Source organism: Accipiter gentilis, chromosome Z (genome assembly GCF_929443795.1).
Source record: "Accipiter gentilis chromosome Z, bAccGen1.1, whole genome shotgun sequence".
Taxonomy (NCBI): Eukaryota; Metazoa; Chordata; class Aves; order Accipitriformes; family Accipitridae; genus Astur; species Astur gentilis.
This window is the reverse complement of record NC_064919.1, coordinates 52,224,972-52,243,774: the sequence shown is the minus strand read 5'-3', so window position 1 is coordinate 52,243,774 and position 18,803 is coordinate 52,224,972. Positions and strand designations below refer to the sequence as shown.

Below are 18,803 nucleotides of genomic sequence, written 5' to 3'. Positions count from 1 at the left end.
TGTTTTTTTTTTCTTTTTTTTTAATGGACACCACTTAGCCTGTTCTGTTTAGCTGTTTCTTTGACATTTATTTAGTGCACACTGTTCACATTCAATATTCCTTACTGCAAGCAAGCTTTTTTATTTTTAAGTTAGGTTGGCTTTTTCATTCCTAATTCATCTACCATTCCTTCAACACAGACAGAAATGTTGCAGAATTTACTTATGTAAGGGGTGGCAATTTCACTGACATGCATACAACTTGGAGTTGATTTTACTCTTCCTTGGAAAGTAGTCTGTTTGTGAAATAGTTGTAGGTGCTTTGAGGTTTATCTGAACTGTTTATTCAATTAAGAGATCATTTGTACCTTACTGTCTTGTCTTCTCATTGGGAAGACAACTTCATGTTAATTGAAACTTTTGTATTTTATGTATTATCAAAAGGTCAGTTTCTGGGAGGCTTGGCAAAGTTTATGTAGAAACTAGATTGCCAGAAACTCAGTACATGCTGGATACTGTCACAACCCGTGCTGGACAGACCAGGGAGGGGTTGTGCTGAGTTCTGAATTCCTTTGGGCTAGATGAAGGTGAAGCGACACAAAATGATCAGTTGAACGTTTTATTTATGGGAGAAGGAACCTGAACTTGGAAGGTGTAACGGTAGATGGCAGGGTTTCTTACAACAACAATTGTCATGAAACTGCATCAGTAAACCGTGTAACACATGGTAACCATATATATCACTTCAGGTAAGACAATAAGGAGATCTCTCCTGTTGGGTCACGATGTTCAGAGTGGACCCCCTTGCTTTCCAGGCTCCTCCTCAGAGAGGAGCCCCAGGGCAGCTGGATCCATTCCTGGTCCCAGACTTGGTCAACGGTTTATGTCTAAAGGGATGAGGTGTAGGGATTATGGAAAAAAAGAGAGAGAGAGAGGCGAAGAGACTGTGTCTAAAGGGACGAAGAGTAGGGGTTATGGGAAGAAAAAAGAGAGAGAGAGAGGAAAGAGAAATATTTCACCAGCCCTGGGTCCAGCGTTGGTCCCGCCAGCCTAAGAGTCCAGTTCCGGAGGGTGCCCGCATGTGGGGCTTCAGTTCGTTTCCTTTTGTCATCTCTTTGTCCCTCCTTCAGGCAGGCACTTGAACTCATTAGGCTAATTAGGTGCCATGCATGGTTTGTGCTTCCAGAACCTTTGGGAAATGGGTCGGTGGGCTTTGGGGTCGTTTGGGGAGTACCTTCTCCCTCCCTGCAGGTGTGACCCTTGTTTGACATTTGGCCAAACATGCTGACCTGCCCACGAACTGCACACCTAGCCTGTGGTTTGGTTTGTTGTTATGCAGAACTTGCCCCACCGCAATGTGTGAGACACTAACTGTTTCAGTCCCTCACATGTGGTGTTGCTATGTGGCCTTGCAAAGCAACTTCTATTCCTTCCCTCAACTGCAAAACCCAGGCCCTGGTCTCCATCACAATGTGTGTTTGAGGCATTAACTCTGTCCAGTCTCTCATAGATACTCAGCAAAAATCATGGAAAGGATGTCAATATTTCCCTCTTGTTGTATTGTACATATATATATTTTGTACATATTTGTTCATTGAGAACAATTCAGTGTATGTTATTGTAGTTCTCCCTTTTTGTTATTTTTTTGTAATGGAGAAATGCTGTGCTTGCAAGTAGGTGTATCAAAGTTGTGCACTATTCTGTCTTCCTGTGATGCCTTGTGCTGTTCCCCAGCTGGGACCTGTAGTATGTAGGAACCTGCAGGGCACGGACAACAGGCAGCCACTGCTGCTTGTAGTGAGTCTTGTGATATTTGATAGTGCATCTTGGAGTCATGCAGAAGCCCCTCGGCTCTTCTAATAAATAAATAAATAAATGAATAAGCAGAAGACCCAACAGCTACTTCTGTGGTCTCGTATACATGACAGTAAGGGGAGAAGCTAAGGAAGCGTGATGGTAAGCAAATCCAAATATTTAAACAGGCAAAGAAAACTGAACGGAACAAAGCTCATGAGCTCATAAATCAGCATCCGAAACTTTGTTTGATTTAAGATTTTTGAGCGTTTGCAGGTGGAATTCTGTTGGTACCTTGTTATATTTGGACTTCTGTGTGCTGTAATGACTTCATGGACCTCAGACCAATTTATTAGTGATTTTAAGTAGTTTAAAAATACACAGTGAATTGTGTATTAAAGATATAAAAATATTCAAGCACTGTTATCAGTTCAGTTCTGCTCTCTGTATTGCTGATTAACTGAAAGATTTGAATTAAAATTATTTTAAAATTAGTTAGACATAGTTTATTATATATAGGGGTTTAGTCCTCCATTATGATTCAAAATTTCTTAATACTCAAAGTGATGTCATTTAGAGTGTAAGAACTACTTACTGTCCTTCTAAATAATCACAATTGCAATCACATTTCACTTGCTATTCTTTAGTGAGTTGTTGTTTGGCTTTGTGTTTTTTCTTTGCTGGGCTCCCAACATAAATACAAGATATTTTTAGATGTTAAAAATGCTCTGAATCTGTGTTCTGTATAGATCCTAATGCTTTTTGGAAGCCTGCAGTGTTTTTTCCAAATCTGAAAAACATTTTTATTTTTCATTCTGTTTCTGCCTGAGAAGAAGCAGTAGGTCATGCCTGGTTCACCGTGTACACACATGGTACGGCATTTTCAGGAGATGGTGGCTTTTTTCAGAGCACATGAAAGAAAGTGCACACTTTTTTATAGTCTTCTGGACTAGATACATAGAAATCCAGTATATCAAGTGGCAGAAGGTGATAGCACACAATAGGACATTGTACTACTTTGTTTTTTTTAAAGAGGTGCTAGTCATCTGCTTGGTCTGAACTGTGTAACCTAATTAAGATGATGTTTGCTGTTTGTCTTTTAGCTTAACTCCTAGCTGAAAGTGAACTTATTTTTAGCACTTCTACTGAATAAAGACTTGGATACTGATGTGAAGTCATTTGAGTTCTTATTCGTATGATGTTTGGCTTAGTTTTGGTGTTATTTTCAAAAAGTGAATGCAGTCATGCACCATAGCGCACCATAATCCAGTTAGTTACTGTTTGCTTGCATGCAGCAGGGTCACTTGCAGATTTGAAAAGAGTCTGCTAACCCAATTTGTTTAGAGAAAGCTGATGTTCCTTTCAAGGTTTTTTAAAAACCAGTTTGTGTGCCATTTCTTTCTACACACTTTTTTTTTGTTAATTGTTTGGTTTTGTTTGGAAATAACCCAAAACAAAGTCTCCCTGTCAACACTTGGAAAGTTGTGTACATCTTACAAAGGTGGTTAGATGAAATTTCTCTGGTTTTATGAAAGACAAACTTTTTCTTCTGTAGTCCAGTTTAAATAAGCTGATAATAGTCTTGCATTATAAGATCCTTGTGGCCAGAGCCTTTGTTTTATTTACTTTCTAACACTATCGGAAAGCTAGTTGGATTTGATAGTGGTGTGCATTCTTCCAGTAGGCGGGTGAATTTTTCTGGGTTTACAGCAATACCTTGATAAGGCATCAAATCTCTTTAAAGTTTTCTTCCTTGCTTGGCTGAAGCAGTTGATGGCATTTAAAGATTTAAATAAACATAAACTAGAAATTACAATAGTTGAAAGAGGAAGATATTTTTTAAACCAACAATCATAAACCCCCTCACTTACTTGCTCAGCATTTTTCTTAGGTTTTCTCTTAAGTTCAGCATTGTCTCACTTCTCTATGCAATTTTAAAATTCAAAATACGTGCATTTCTAAATTTGAAAGAAAGACACATCAGAACTTTTAAAAAAAAATATTTGAGGCTTTTCTCAAATCATGGAGAAAATAGGTACAACCATCTCTCCTATTTCTTCTATAATCATTGTTAAAGTTCATTAAATCTGTAATTCAATGTATTCGGCTGTTGCGGTATAAATCTTGATAAAGTAATTTAGTCTCAGTAAACTGATAAATCTTGATAAAAGCCTGCTAGCTTTAGGGAGATCTTTTGATTTCATATTGAAGATAGTTGTTGTCGTCTTGTTCTGAAGAAAGAGAAGCATTAAGATGGAGTGATTGCCATGCGCTGGAACTGATAATTGCTTGTAAAGTTCACGTTTGCTTCCTAGAAGGCAAAACTGATCAGGAACAAATGAAAAGAAAATACAGAAAAAGCTATTTCCGCTCCTGAGATGTACTCTAATCATAAAGTATGTGGTCCTTATTTACTCTTGCGAGCCCTGTCATACTTGTAGTTCTGTTGAACTGTTTTTTGCCTTAGATAGCCATTGCTTTTAGCCATAACTTTTTCAAGTCATGGGCTCACAGTACTGTAACCAAAGGTGCAATCTGTTCATGAAAAATGAGAAAGGGAAAGAAGAAATTACATGGGAAACCTATGAAGAAACCAAACAGTGGAGGTAAAGATAGGAACTCAGGTCTTCTGTTTCATTTGATAATCAGAATTACGCTAGAGTTGTGCAGAGATGAGATACTGTGTGGTTTGTTTAGCGATTTCAGTGAGGTTCTGATTGACTAATGATACCTGCCATATCTTAGTAGATAAGGTTCCAGAAGCTTGGGAGAAGAAGGAAGCAGGGAAATGAATAGCTGTAATAGTGTTGGTTTTCATTTTAGGTTGTATGTTGTCCTCATGCAAATTCTATTTTCTTTAATATTCAAAAACTAGTAAAAGGTAGACTAAGCTACACTCCGTGATTTTTACCTGTTCAATAGACATAGCTGTGAATATGATGGTTTTGGCTTATTGGTATTTATTTTTATGTTAGGCTGCTTTTAGCAGGTTTGGTCTTAGTCCAGTCCATGGTTTATGTATGTATGTTTTCTTACCGTTCCTCTTGTCTTCATGCTGATTTCCTCACCCCACCCCCAAATTTTTTGTATATTTAACACATTATGGTTTTAGTTTGTGATATAACTACATAAATATTGGTGCTTCCAGTAATAAAGCTCTATTGGAATAAAAACACACCAGTGCAAAATAATAATTTATGTGTAGCAGAAAATACAGATCTGGAAAAAGCTTTTAGCTGACTTCTAATTTTCACAAACTTTCTTAAGTGTATTTCTGAAGAACATTGTTTTCTTGCTCTCACTTGAGAATTTTTTCAGAAGCTTTTATATAATGCTTGTTAGCTGAGCATATGTTAGAAGACTGATTTACTGTCTGTTTTGAAATAAAATCTAAGAGCTGCATATGGTGAAACTTAATGTTGAAGCATGTATTCCAGGATCAATGTTTATTAATAGAAATTGTCCTGCTGCTAGAAATACCAGTACTGGATATAGCAAAACGCAGCCTTTTTTGAATAATGTTTATTTCTGCGGCCTTACTTCACATTGTGGACTCTTTTATTCTTGGCTATAGGTCTTTGTCTTCCTTCAAAATTCTGTATGGTTAAAACTTTGTTTATTCAAGAGAATTGTTTGCCATGGTTTTTTTATTCATGGGACAGTGAGAAACTCGTAGGGAATTCTCACTAGAATAGAGGTGTTTTTTTTGTAATTGTCTTTTGAATATGCACGGTGTAACATTTTTGTTTATAAAAGGTGTAGCATACATTTAATGTATTTTTGTCTTTTTTTCCCTGCTTCTAAGGCTGATAAAGAATTTGTGTGGTCTCTGTGGAAATATCTTCAAATATCAAGTCCAGATCTTACTCAAGCTGTCAGCTTGGTTGTGGAAAGGTGAGTTTAAATATTTAACATGATGCTAAAATGGAAAAAAACCAACCCTCCCACTGCTGATACCATATTCTTTATCGTTTTAGCTGAGAACTATGTAGGATTTTGAAAATGTATTACAAAAATTCTGTTGTTAAATTTTGTCAAGAGTACCTAGAATATGTTGCAACTTCCCTTTTCTGGTATAAATTGATGTATACTTGAAAATGTGTTTTCACTGAGATTGCTGTGCTTCGGTTGAATTCAATTTTGAAATTATAATTATTCTGTTTTTCTGTTGAAAGAGTAAGAGGCAGCAAATGACATTTTCTGGTGTCATAAGTGGTTGGATAACAGTTACATGTATAAATTATGTTTACCTGCATTCTTAAAGAAATGAAAGGCTATGACATAGTAACAGAAGAGATGACTATGCAGTTTCATTATTGCTTCTCTGAGGATATTAATGATGACGTTTTCCTCATGGTACTTACATACTATCATCTGATTGCTATAAGTATTAGTAATCATCATAGTATGTGATTCATTGTTTTAGAATGCTATTATTTACAGAATTTTTGTAGGCCAAAGATAAGGAGGATGTGTATGAGTTGTTAACATGACTGTCAGAATTCAAACACTTGATTCTGTTCTCGTCAAAAGATTTGTCTGTTCTGTCTCTCAGGGTTCCATGAGTTCCCTCTTTTAAAATGAAAAAGTGAATTCTTTTAAAATGAAAAAAAAGGATTTTAACTTCTTTAAATGGCTAGTCAGTGTTACTTGGGAAGCTTTTCATAGAGCCAGGAGGGGTCCTAGCTACTTCGGATTTCTGTTCAGTGCTTTGATCATGAAAGGCATTTTTTGTTTGTTCACACCTTTCCTTTCCGGACTTCATCAGTAAATGTTCTTCCACTTCTGAAAATACAGCGTTAAGTTCCTTAGCTGGGAGTGCATTCACTATAGTGTTGTCCCATCTCCTGCATTGCATAAAGCAGTGAAAATTTTGTCCAAAAATATGGTGTGATCATGTAACTAGAGCTAATGTTGTAAAACATTCATATCCAGGGGAAGAAATTGATGATGTAAGCACATACAGCTTGTTTTAAGACAGCTGTTACCTGAGAGTTCATATCTGGTCACCAAAGATGATGTCAAATAACTTCTGGCTCTGTACTGGGACAGTTACCTGCAGAGAGTAGTAGCTTGACTTTTAGGGCAGTGTACTACTTTCACACTGCTGGCATGTTTCGATTTGGGAAATAATTTTAATATGTGAGGAAGACTTAGGAACAGATTTACAGCATCCCTCATTTATGTTGAAATGCAGATTCTTACTGACTTGTCTTATGATAAAATTTGGTCATATTTTCATGAGGACGGTGGTAGTATTGATCTTCAAACATAAAAAAATATTTCAGAACTGCTTAAAATATATAAATACAGTATTTAATGTATATGAACATATATTATATGTATATAAGCACAAGTATATTAAAAACATTAAAAAATTGCTTTGCCTTAACCACATTCTGTAGATAGCTGAACAATATAGAAAATTTTAGCTTTTTCACATGAAACTTAATAAAGTAGGAACAGAGGTGTTCAGGCTTATTAACATTTTTGGTTTGTGGTGCATTTAAAAAATAATCAGGATATTAGGACAAATTGAAGTGTAGAGATGTTAGAAAGCTTGCATTTAAATAACGGTGAATACAATTAATTATTTGGAGTTCTTGAACTGTATGTCTATATAAGATACAGTCAGTCTTCTTTGTTTATCCTTCTTCAGGTCTAGGAATAATTTTATGCTTGGTAGTTATCCCTTGCTTTAAATTACGTAGTACTTTATTTACAATAGAAATTGATAATTGTGTGTGCATTATCCTGATAGGTACAATGAACATGGGGCTCTTAAGATACCACCTTGATGCCCACAAGCATGATAATGAGCTGAATTTTTTTACAATGGTAGAACATGTTTGTGAAACCCTTTTAATATAGTATTCAGCCTATCAGAAGACTTGCTACAGAAATCTGGTGTATAATAATAGTGTATTATATAAGAAGGTAAAGATATATTCTGGGTGTGTGCTTTGTACTTTGTGTAGAGGCTGGTGATTGGTACTCTTATCTGAAAGCGTGACAACATACTTCTATTAAGGTGCTTGTCTAGTTTTTCATGTCCTCTCTTCTTTCAGAAGAACACTAATGCTTTAGAAAACCTCTTGTGAACTCAAGGCTATACATCTCTATGATACCTTTCCTGTGCTTCTCAGAGTTATGGAATTAAGAAAGAAGAAATTGCTTCCACAGCATCGTTTTAGGTGTTGTCATTACCCCAGAGAATCCTGGAATAGGCTTGGATAAAACCCTTTCAGTATATAGGAGTTTTATTAATCACGGCTTTGAACTTTGGGGTTGCTTTGATTTGACAGATGGAGCAATAGCATGTATTTTTCTCTTTAATTGATGTACCTTCATCTCTTTTTCTTGAGAACGGTCTAATTGCTGCTTTGGAAATAATTTGTAGCTTAGCTTTACTTGTGAATCTTTTGTACAACCAAATTACAGCTCCATATATTCTCTCCTAACTTTTCCAGCTATAACTTCCCATAATTTTTTCCGAAGAAGCTTCTGTTTCATGACTGTACCTCTTCACACTCTCATCTTTTCAGAGAGGTTTTTGTCTTACCCTCTACCTTATAGCAGTAATTTTTTTTTTATATATATTGCTACAGTGTCAGTTTGTCTCAGTTCTAATATGTTGATTAGATTGCCAGGGAATCTGCTACCTAGCACTGCTGCTGTCCAGAAAATTACAGGACAAGTGATTTTCTTGCTTTGTATTTTTCTTTATTTTACACGTTTGTATCAGACAAGAACTGGAAATGGAAAATTTACACTGAAATCTGATTAAAAACCAGCTTGAGTCTTCTTAAGACAGTTTTTTCCCTTCACATCTATATTAGGAACAACATTGACCCAGTCATATCCAAATTGATAATGTTTTCCATCTTGCCCTTGCTTACTAGGAGATTTTGAGATAGATACAAACAGAATGAAATTGATTTAAATCTTTTGTTGTTTCTGCCTGTGATATGGATACCATCAGTGTTTGCAGAGCTTCATTTTTCACTGTGTTCTTTCCACCAAAAATTCCATAACTGAGAAACTTTCAGTGCCCACCAAGACTTTGTTATAGACTACATGAGATCAGAAGCTACCTACCTAATGGAAGCAGAGAGAATCTAAGAAAGCATAGTCATGTGTATCCTAGATCATATGTAAAATGAACCAAACAATATTGTCTAGTGGATTTCATTCTTTAAATTGATGAAAACAACAGCCAGACTTTCTTGAGGAGAGTACAGTGACAGGAATAAAAAGATGCAGATGTGAAAGGACAAAATGTTCACTCACAACCTTGTACACCATGAATGTGTGATGAATAAAAAAGAAAAAATATATATTAGAAATGGAGTGGACAGTACTAGCCATACAGTCAGGTAATTTATATTTGTAGCATTAATTTATATTTGTAGCATTAGGAAATTTCTTACAGTATCTTTTTCTCAAATAAGCCAGGAAAATGTAAAAGGTATGATTTGGGGGGCATAGGAGGGAATTAGTAGTAGGTTTCCATTATTTGTCTGTTATTTTGAAGTGCTTTCATGGTCCCAAAATAGAAGTTCCCCTGCCCTAAAATTGTAAAAATGTAGCTGGTACCTTTTTATGGCTGTGCTGTTGATTCCTGTAATACAGCAATGATATTTTACTTTTCAGCAGTCTTTGCAGTTCTTGCTAGATAACTGTAACTGTATTCCCATTTTAATATTCAGATATAAACAAAAAATTATCTTTACTGTGCAAATGAGAAATGCCTTTGGGGATATGTAAAAGCCTCCAGGTATTTTCAAACAAGCCATTGGAAAAAGTACTACTCATGTTAGTATACTTTACAGCTACTTTAAATACTATTGATCTCAGTATTATGTAAAGAGCATGCTATTTCTAGTTCACTGCCTTTTGAAACATTCTTTTTTTTTATGATGATGAGTTGAAAAAAGAAAGGGCTAGAAAGTACCTTTTACAGGTAAATGCATGTGTAAACTCAAATAGAGTTGGGGTTCAGATGAGAATATCAAAGATTTTGAAATATTTTTATAAACTTTGAGAGCTCTCCTTTAAGACTCTTCTCTTACAGCACGTGAAATCTTGACATGGGTCAACTGACTAATTTTCCTCTAGGGCTTCTAGCTGACTCCTTTACTTCCTTCTGGAAAGGAGATGTAGCAGGATCCATTAATGATCAAACTGCGCAGTGATACAAGATTTGGTAGATGTAAACGGGGATTGTATTGTGCTAGATGGTATTGTTACAGGTAGTTACATTTGGAAAGCTTGCCTTACATAAATGTTTTTCCACACCTAAATCCCAAGTGTGCTGTGTCTTGCAAGTCTTAACAAAGAGCAAGAATGGATTTATCATTTCAGGCCACTCTAAGAAACAGTGGCAACCTGAATGTTAGTGCCAGTTATTCAGAGGGAGTTTTGTTGTTGTCCTTCCTGGGGAGTTACATCTGTCTAAAGGTGTGCAAATGGATGAAAACATTGCTGAAGAGCAAGCAATCAGAAATAACCAAAGAATTTTTGGAAAGGTAATTGCAGCAACTTACGCTGTGGTTTGCCGCATCTTGGTAATAGCAAATTGTGGAAGAAACATTGGACACGTTCACACGGATTTCTCACTGACTGATGACATGCAGATGTACTAAAAAGGACAAGTACTTTTTATGTAAAAGAATATGTGAATGTGATGTATGAATGAACAACATAGATTGCTGTTGTTAGTTGGAAAATAATTAAAAACTGTATCTTGCATCTTTTGAGGGGATGATAAATACCTTGCAGAAGCTTTCTTAAATCACTTAATATTTTGCTCTTGTGCAAATTAACAGGAAACAGAATGACAGGAGAGTGAGGAAGTAAACAAGATCTAACACATTTTTAAAGGCCATTACCGTTTTGTCATTCTGAGTTTAAAATACAGTGGACTCCCTAGTTATTATCACTTAATAAAGTGGACAGAATAATAGAGCATAAGAGTACAACCTTTCTGTCTAAGGTCAAATAATTGTGATTTTCTACAGTTGATGAAAGTTTAATATCCTGTTTCATTAAAAATTCTCAGAACATTGAACATAAGTCAACATTCCATGGAGAAGAAGGTATTATGCAGCTTGCATGTGTGCATATCTGCATATCGGAGCACAAAATATTGACATGATAATTGCAGTCAAGCCTGATTGAACAGTGGCCTCTGGGAATTCAGCTGGTGTTGTACCAACTGGATGGCTGCTCAGGACACAGTTTGAAATGCAAGGTGCAAGTTAGCACTTTATTCAGCACAGGCAGGCATCATTTAAAAATCCTGGGGGGAAACCCTGGTGATGTGCAGATGTTAAAGCAGTCTGTTCTGAAGTGCTGATATTTTGAACACTGTAAGAGACTTGTGTATTTTAGATGAAAAATGTTTGCAAAATTATTAGGGAAAAAGTCACTATTTTCTTTACTACTCTAGTGTAAAAATATGTTTAGTATTTTATGTACATTGCTTGAAGTAAGAGGCCTTAATAAATCATCTAAAGAATTAAACAAGTTAGAGATACAAGAAAAAAAAACTTTTCTGTAATGATGCTTTTCCATTTTGATACATATCATGGAATATAGAACTGGCTCTAAATAATTTACTAAGGAAATAATTTTAATTTAAAAAATTTTCTTTAATTAGATCTTAAAATATTTTTGTGAAGAGACAAAAATATGTGTATGCAATTTTGCTATAGAAAATAACTGCTGTCTTAGAAAAGTGCAAAATGTATTGTATCAAATCTTTTTTGCTCCATGCAGTCTAAATCTTTTAAAAGTACTACTTATAGGTATTAAAAGAAAAAATAATCATAATGTGCATCAATTATAATTCATCGTGAAGTATAAGTATCATCTAGAATCTGAGGTGTAAATAAACTTTCTATTAAATGAAAACTATTTAGCTCTATTTTTTTTTCTCTTAATAGGTACACAGAAACACAGTAAGGTTTCTAGTTGGAACATTAAGGGCATAGGCTCTGTTTCTGCTAACCACTGACTGTGCAAATGCAGGGCTGTGGCTGTACATAGTAAATTACAATATTAGTGCCATATTTACGGTAACATTGACAGTCTGTGCTCTACAACTTCCCTTTGCACGTAGATGATTCATTATCTATTTAATAACAACATTGAATGTACGTGCTTGTGTAAGTCTGTCTGTAAAAAAAAAGTTGGAAGACCAGGAGAGATGATAATCAAATTAAATTACCTAGCAGGTATTTTGTAGCCTTTCTAGTTCTGCAGCCCTTTAGATTCAAAGAGGTATCCTACAAAAGCAAGAGTATTTCTAGAAGCAGTTTATTTTTAGTTATATAGGTATACTGTTAAAATATAGCCTTTGTTCTTTTTACCAAACAGCCCAAAGTTTGCAGTATAAACCTAACTTTCTTAGCTATTTAAGGCCAAATTTGTAGACACATTTGTGTTTTGTTTTTTTTCTTAAATCCTGCTGTTTGTTAAACTGAAAGGACATGAAACATGTAAACAGCAAATTCAATTTATTAGTTAAAATTATTTTCATTTAATTGATGTAAAAATGACATAATTATATACAACTCTGAATCACTTTTTCTTGACAAATGGTTAATTGCTTGGCTGATAAGACCTGTGTTAGGATACAAGATGCTTCTTTTCCCATACTGCTTTTGCTGAAGACTTTAGGAAGCATGGTGTTTCATAAACTTCAATAAACTTCTGGTTTTTTAAATCTTAAGGTTTTTGTACTGCATATTCTGGTCTTGTATGTCATTCATAGTTAAATGTTTCCTTATAGTCTAACGTTTCATTTCTGACAAGCCATTAAAAATGTGCCAAACCTCAAAAATATTATCCTGTCCTGTTGTGTAGAGTATAGCAGAACAGAAGAAAAAAATCGTAACACAGCAAAAAGGTTACGAATAAGACTATTTTCTCAGTTTCTTCATTTTTGTGGGAAGCTGAATCTCGATAATCTTTGTAGCTAAATACATCTGTGTTAAACATTTAAAATAGGTAGTACTCATGGGAAAACTGATTGGAGCTTAAAACTTGTACAAATTGACAGCTTCTCTTCACTCCATTTTTCATCCTAAAGAAGTCTGCAAATATTCTTAGCTCGCATCATTATTGCTCATCAGTGGTTCTAATTAGCTAAACAGGAGTTTGTCTCAGTCATTGATCATCATCAGCTTCTTGACAGTGCCTGAATTTTTTCCCCCCATATTCCAGTGGACTTTTTTAATGTATTATAGATACATAACAGCTCAATTAATAAAGTTGGTCGAATATTTTTCTTAATATGTTACCCTTCTAAAAAAGAGGTGGTGACTGCTGCAATTCTTATCAACTCTCGGTTCAAGGTGCAACAGCAGATCCAAATATGATATGTAAGTTCCAGTCAGTCATACTACCTTGAGTGATTGGAGGGAACTGTCCTGTAAGAAGCATTGGAAGCTGTTGTACGCCACCAGGAGAAGCTGCTGGTGAAGTTCTATATGAAATTTCAATTTATGCTTTAGGCTTCTGACAACATCCATTGTGTGCTTAAATTCTGATAATTAGGATTTTTCTTCAGCTATGGGTAGTAATTGGAGAAACTATTTTTTGGGGCATTACTATAGCCTGTGCTATCTAGAGAGCCTGAAAGAAAACCTCAGAAAACCAAAATAAATTGAATTTACTTTAAACTTTTCCCACTCATTATGAAGACAATAGATCTGTATTTATAAACTTCATTCCTTGACAGTTTTGTTCGAAGGACTGTTTGAGCATTGGATAAACAGGGAAAATGCTGCATTTACCTAGAAATGCACTTTGAACCATTGGCTAGTGTGTGCCTGTCTTATAGGCACATTTTTTGCTTTAACAAAGGTATGTTTTTTCTCTCTAATCCCAGACTTTATTCTTCAAACCTCTTTCATGCAGCTGTGTCCTGAAGTCACAGGGCTCCATAAATTCTTGACTACCAATACTACACCAGAATTAGCTGTGCATACTACTTCTCAGTTCTCCAGAGCAGTTTTTTTCTTTTGCTTGGTTCTTGGCTGTTTTATTCACTTTCTTCCCATACTCTTTTTAAAATAATAATAAAAAACCCCCAAACACTGCTCCCTCTCCCCAACTGTAGAATTCTTTTGAGCCTTGCTTTGGGAAATCTACCTGACCCATCAGGTTTTCCAGTCAATTAATCCATTAGAAAACAAGTTTAATACATTTTCAAGTGATGATTGCATAGCTGAGTTAATAGGCTGCTTAATTATCTAGTATTTGTGTTCAGTTGGGCCTCTTCTTTAAAAAGGCTGACTTTGTGAGAGGAGATAGTGGTTAGAGGCGTTGGGAAGACAATGGCTTATTGTGAATGGTAGATACAGGATGAGTGGTTAGAGCAATGGTTTAACTTAAGTAGAAATATAAAATAAAAACACTTGAATTAAAATGGAGAGGGAAATACATCACTGTGGAAACAAAGAATGCATAGGACATGTCAGCCAGTGGTTAAGGTCAGGATACTTTTGAGGGCCAGAGGCAATGCTATTCAGTGGTTCAGGGGGCTTATGTGTATATGTATTTTATTGTATGTTTCTTTCTGTGTCTGCACATTACTACTCTTAAGTCCTTTGTAGTCAAGACCTGCTTTGCTTTTTGTCTTCTGAAGCTCTTAAAATTTTGGATCAAGCAGTTATGTATGTGTCTAATCTTAAATTCATAGGTTGTCTAGCTGTAATTAAGACCTGAGGAAACTTGGACTGCTATAATACTTACAGTTTAGACATAAATTAATATAGGTCCATCACTTCCTCAGATAGATATGGTGTAATGTGCTTATGGGAGAGAGATACCTTCTTCCCAAAATATGTGGGGCTTCTGTACTCTAGCTATTATTTTGGAAAAAGGGTAATTGTTGATAGCCATTAAGGACCCTTCAACAAAGTAATTAAGTATGAGGAAACATTGGTATTTTTATACTGGAGCAGTTTTTGGTTCATTTAAGTTGTGCAATAACATACACTACCTATCACAAACAGTATGCCTGTTTAAGGAATACGCACAAACTTCTTTGATAAACATTATACAAATAATCTATTTACAAATATTTTTCCTTACTAACTCCTAATTTTTAAAGTTGTCTAATGTCTTTTATTACAACATTTTATAAGCTTATCAGGAAGTCTTTTACCATTTTTTTAAAAAGTGAGAATGTGGTTTCTCTAAGCTAGTTGCACATTATAAGCAGGGTAGGTCAGTTTCATTAACCGTAGTGTTTGTTGTTTTCTCTCTTGTGCCTCCTGTTTTGCCCTTAGGTGTTTTTAAAGGACATCACAGTGTAACCTTTGGAATACACCAGAAAACTTCATATTTGCATGGATGTCTGTAGTTACAGTCTACTTAGTTCAGTTTTAGTAGATGTTCAAAGAGAAACTGTGAAAAACTGGCCGTACTATGTATTTCACTGTTCATGTCTTCCTAGAAACCTATCATGACAATTCCTTGATGCTTCTGATTGCAGATGATCAGCTGCTTTGAGTTCAGGATCTGATGTGCATTTTTCTGTTAAGTTTCTGTCTCAATTAAAATGTTAAATACCTTTCAGACATGAAATGTCTTTTGGAATACTTGTTGAATATTCATGGTTTCACTTTTCTCTGCTCAGTACAGCTCCTGAATTATTTTCTTTGTGGAAGTAGATATTTTTAATGCCATATAACTGCTTAAGATCCCATATATTTTTGTTTCTCCTAGCTAAATGTAATTTAAATGCATATCTTTTCAGCTAGGCTTTTCTTAGTTTTCTTCCAGTGCTGCTGTATCTGTAATAGGAGAGCGCTACTTACAGTTATGATGCCTTGAGATCTTGGGTTCCAAAAGCATTGCTTTAAATTCCATACCACTTCAATTCTTTATTTAGTCAAGATCAGACTAGATATTTTAGCAGTCCTAGAACTTGATTTAAAAAACATGTTATTGGATGGCCTGTGGGGACAGTGTAATTTAGCCTTTAAAATCACCGGTAACAGTGGAAGATGCAGTAATATGTAATAGTAGAGAAAAATAGTTGTCTATATATCTACTATCCTTACTGGTCTGTCTTACAAAATGCTTCACCAGATGAAGCCTTTTGTACATAGCTGGATAGTCTCATCCACTTTTGATCAGATCTGCAGGCTCATGAGTACCACTCTTCCATTCCCTTCCACCTCTGAAACGTTCCTATTTTGGTGGAGCAAGAGTTGCGTAAGTAGGATTCTCTGGCTTCTAGGGGTGGTTTATATCCACCCACGGTGGAAGTTTAACTGTATTGTGAGAGCAGGGATAATCTGAATGAGTTTCTGCTTCCCTGTCACCTGTGGTGCTGGGGATGCCTGAAGTATTTGGCCATTTTTAGGGAATAAATGTTTCTCAGACCTTTTGTCGCAGGTCTAGGGTAGGAACTCTGTCTTGTGCTACGGAATCTCTGTGTATCCTTACTATTGCAACATTTGTTTTCTTTCTGCCTAAACCAGAAGCCAGTAAGGGCATCAACATTTAAAACTTGAGTCAAGGAATAAGGTAGCAATGAGATGAGGTGGTTTGTTAAACAAAGTGTTAATGACTCATCAGCTGTTTTTCTATAAAGTATTGCAGAGCTGATTATAGCCCTGCACTTATTAACCACATAGAGAGGTTCTGCTTGTCTCCCTTACCCAAGCTTTTGAGCCGTCTTTTTTTTTTCCCTGGTAGAAGTTACAGGTTCTATCCATGTGAAAGATAGTAAAATAGTTATCCATGATGTTCAAAAGTGTTTTCAGACATAGAAATGCCATGTAGCTGAGAGAATGACTTCACAAACCCAAGCAGCTTGGTGGCTCTACGTTGCCAAGAAGGGAAAAAAGCATTTTGTTCCATCTATGGACAAGTACACTTCATGCATTTGGGAAAGATTGAGACAGATTATTTAAGCTGCTTAAAAATGTATTTTAAGACCTTTTGCTTCTGTTTCTTTTTGAGCAAAGTTGTGTTAGCTATTTACAGATGTAGTTTGCTGTCACTTGCCATATGCTCCCTGATTAATTCTGCAAGGCCTGTCAGCTTCAGATAATTTAATTTTCTGTGCTTTAAAATGACATTCATTATCGGGACATGAAAAATTTAAATGATTAACTGCAAATTGTGACTAATAAAGTGTCTATTTTTTTTTCGTTTGTTTCCAGAGAAAAGCAGAAAGCTGAAGTCAAGGACAGAAGGGTTTTAGAGATTTTGCAAGCCAAAGACAGCAAAATAGAAACCCTAGAGCAGGTTCGTATTATGTTTAAATAGAGCAGTTAAGAAAACTTCTGTCATTGATACCAAATTTATTTTACCCAAGATGTGAAAATAGTTTGCTGTTGTGTCTTAAGGTGAAAGTTGCAGGTAATTCAGAGATTATAACTTTCTGATAAAGTAATAACTAAACTCTTCTAAGTTGTTCGAACAGTTGATGTTTCACCTAAAAAGTCCCATATGATTTTAGATGAAACTTCTTCTGAAAAGTTTTATCAACTCTTTGCCTTATTTTGCCTAATGGACTAATCTAAACTTGAATTTTAATCTAGAAGAGTTCTGGCTATGTTTAGGTTTGTAAAGTGCCTGTGGTTTGGAAAGATTTGCCATCCTGACAAATATAAAAATAAGATATTTCTAGAGTAATGAGGACTAAACATGTAGTATCCTAAAAGCAATACAGCTGTGTATTTTACTGTTACTAACCTATAACAATATTTATTAAGTTAACTGTTAGCATAAACTGTAAAACAATACTGACAAATCTAAAATGTCATACATAAGTTTTACATCATGTGTATTCTCTATTGAACTGTTCATTCAAAACTGAGTGCTGTGTATCAGTAAAAAAATTTTAAATGAAGACCGTGTATTGAGCCAAGCCATGGGTGAAATTGAGGAAATATGAGCGCATTTTTCTAAAAATCAAAATAATTATTTGAAAAGTCTTTGATTACTTCATAGTATTTGAAATATGATACTTATGAAATCCAACACTAACAAATACTAAATAAACACAAGAAAACAATAAATGTTGCACCTTCCTTTTCTCCATGAATCTCCAATGACTACCTTCTCAAGACTATGAAGAGAACAGAATGTGCTTTTTCATATTATTAAGGATGTTAATAAGAAAGAAAGTCATAATCAGACCAAGTGTGATATGGAGAGAGAGAAAAAGAATTCTAATTATTTCACAGATAATAAAACTGATACCAAAACCACAAATTGGGTGTGCTTTCAGATGTCTGAATCTTGCAATTCCTGGGGATAAAAGGCTGATTGATACGTAGTTTTTCATAGAATCACAGAATGGCTGAGTTTGGGGGTTGTCTGGTCCACCACCCCTGCTCAAGCAGGGTCACCTAAAGCCAGCTGCCCAGGACCACGTCCAGGTGGCTTCTGAATACCTCCAAGAATGGAGACTCCACAACCTCTCCGGGCAACCTGTGCCAGTGCTCTGTCACCCTTACAGGGAAAAGTGTTTCCTGATGTTCAGAGGGAACCTCCTGTGTTTCACTTTGTGCCCACTGCCTCTTGTCCTGTCACTGGGCACCACTGAAGAGAGCCTGGCTCCGTCCTCTCTGCACCCTCCCTTAACGTACTTGTACACATTGATGTGATTCCCCCTGAGCTTTTTCTTCTCCTGCCTGAAGAGTCCCAGCTCTCTCAGCCTTTCCTTATAGGAGAGTTGCTTCAGCATCTAAATAATCTTCATGGCCCCTTGCTGGTCTCATTCCAGTAGCTCCATCTCTCTTTTGTACTATGGAGCCCAGAACTGGACACAGGACTCCAGGTGTGGCCTCACCAGTGCTGAGGAGAGGGCAAGGATCACCTCCCTTGACCTGCTGGCAATACTTTGCCTAATGCAGCCCAGGATACCATTTGCCATCTTTGTCACAGTGGTACTATATTGATGCATGGACCCCAGCATACAAGGTTGCATGGGGTTGTTCCTCCCTGGGTGCAGGACTTCTTATTTCCAGTTGTTGAATTTCATGAAGTTCCTTTCA

The 18,803-nt window shown here is 35.8% G+C and overlaps 1 protein-coding gene across 1 annotated transcript in view; it reads left to right on the top strand.

Annotated features, from left to right (window-relative positions):
* Positions 1-18,803, top strand: part of CNTLN (centlein) — a 198,432-nt gene that overhangs the window by 13,741 nt on the left and 165,888 nt on the right. Inside the window, exons 2-3 of the mRNA XM_049794315.1 lie at positions 5,579-5,667; positions 16,962-17,046. Of these exons, the coding sequence (XP_049650272.1) occupies positions 5,579-5,667; positions 16,962-17,046 (174 nt within the window). The remainder of the gene's footprint in view (positions 1-5,578; positions 5,668-16,961; positions 17,047-18,803) is intronic.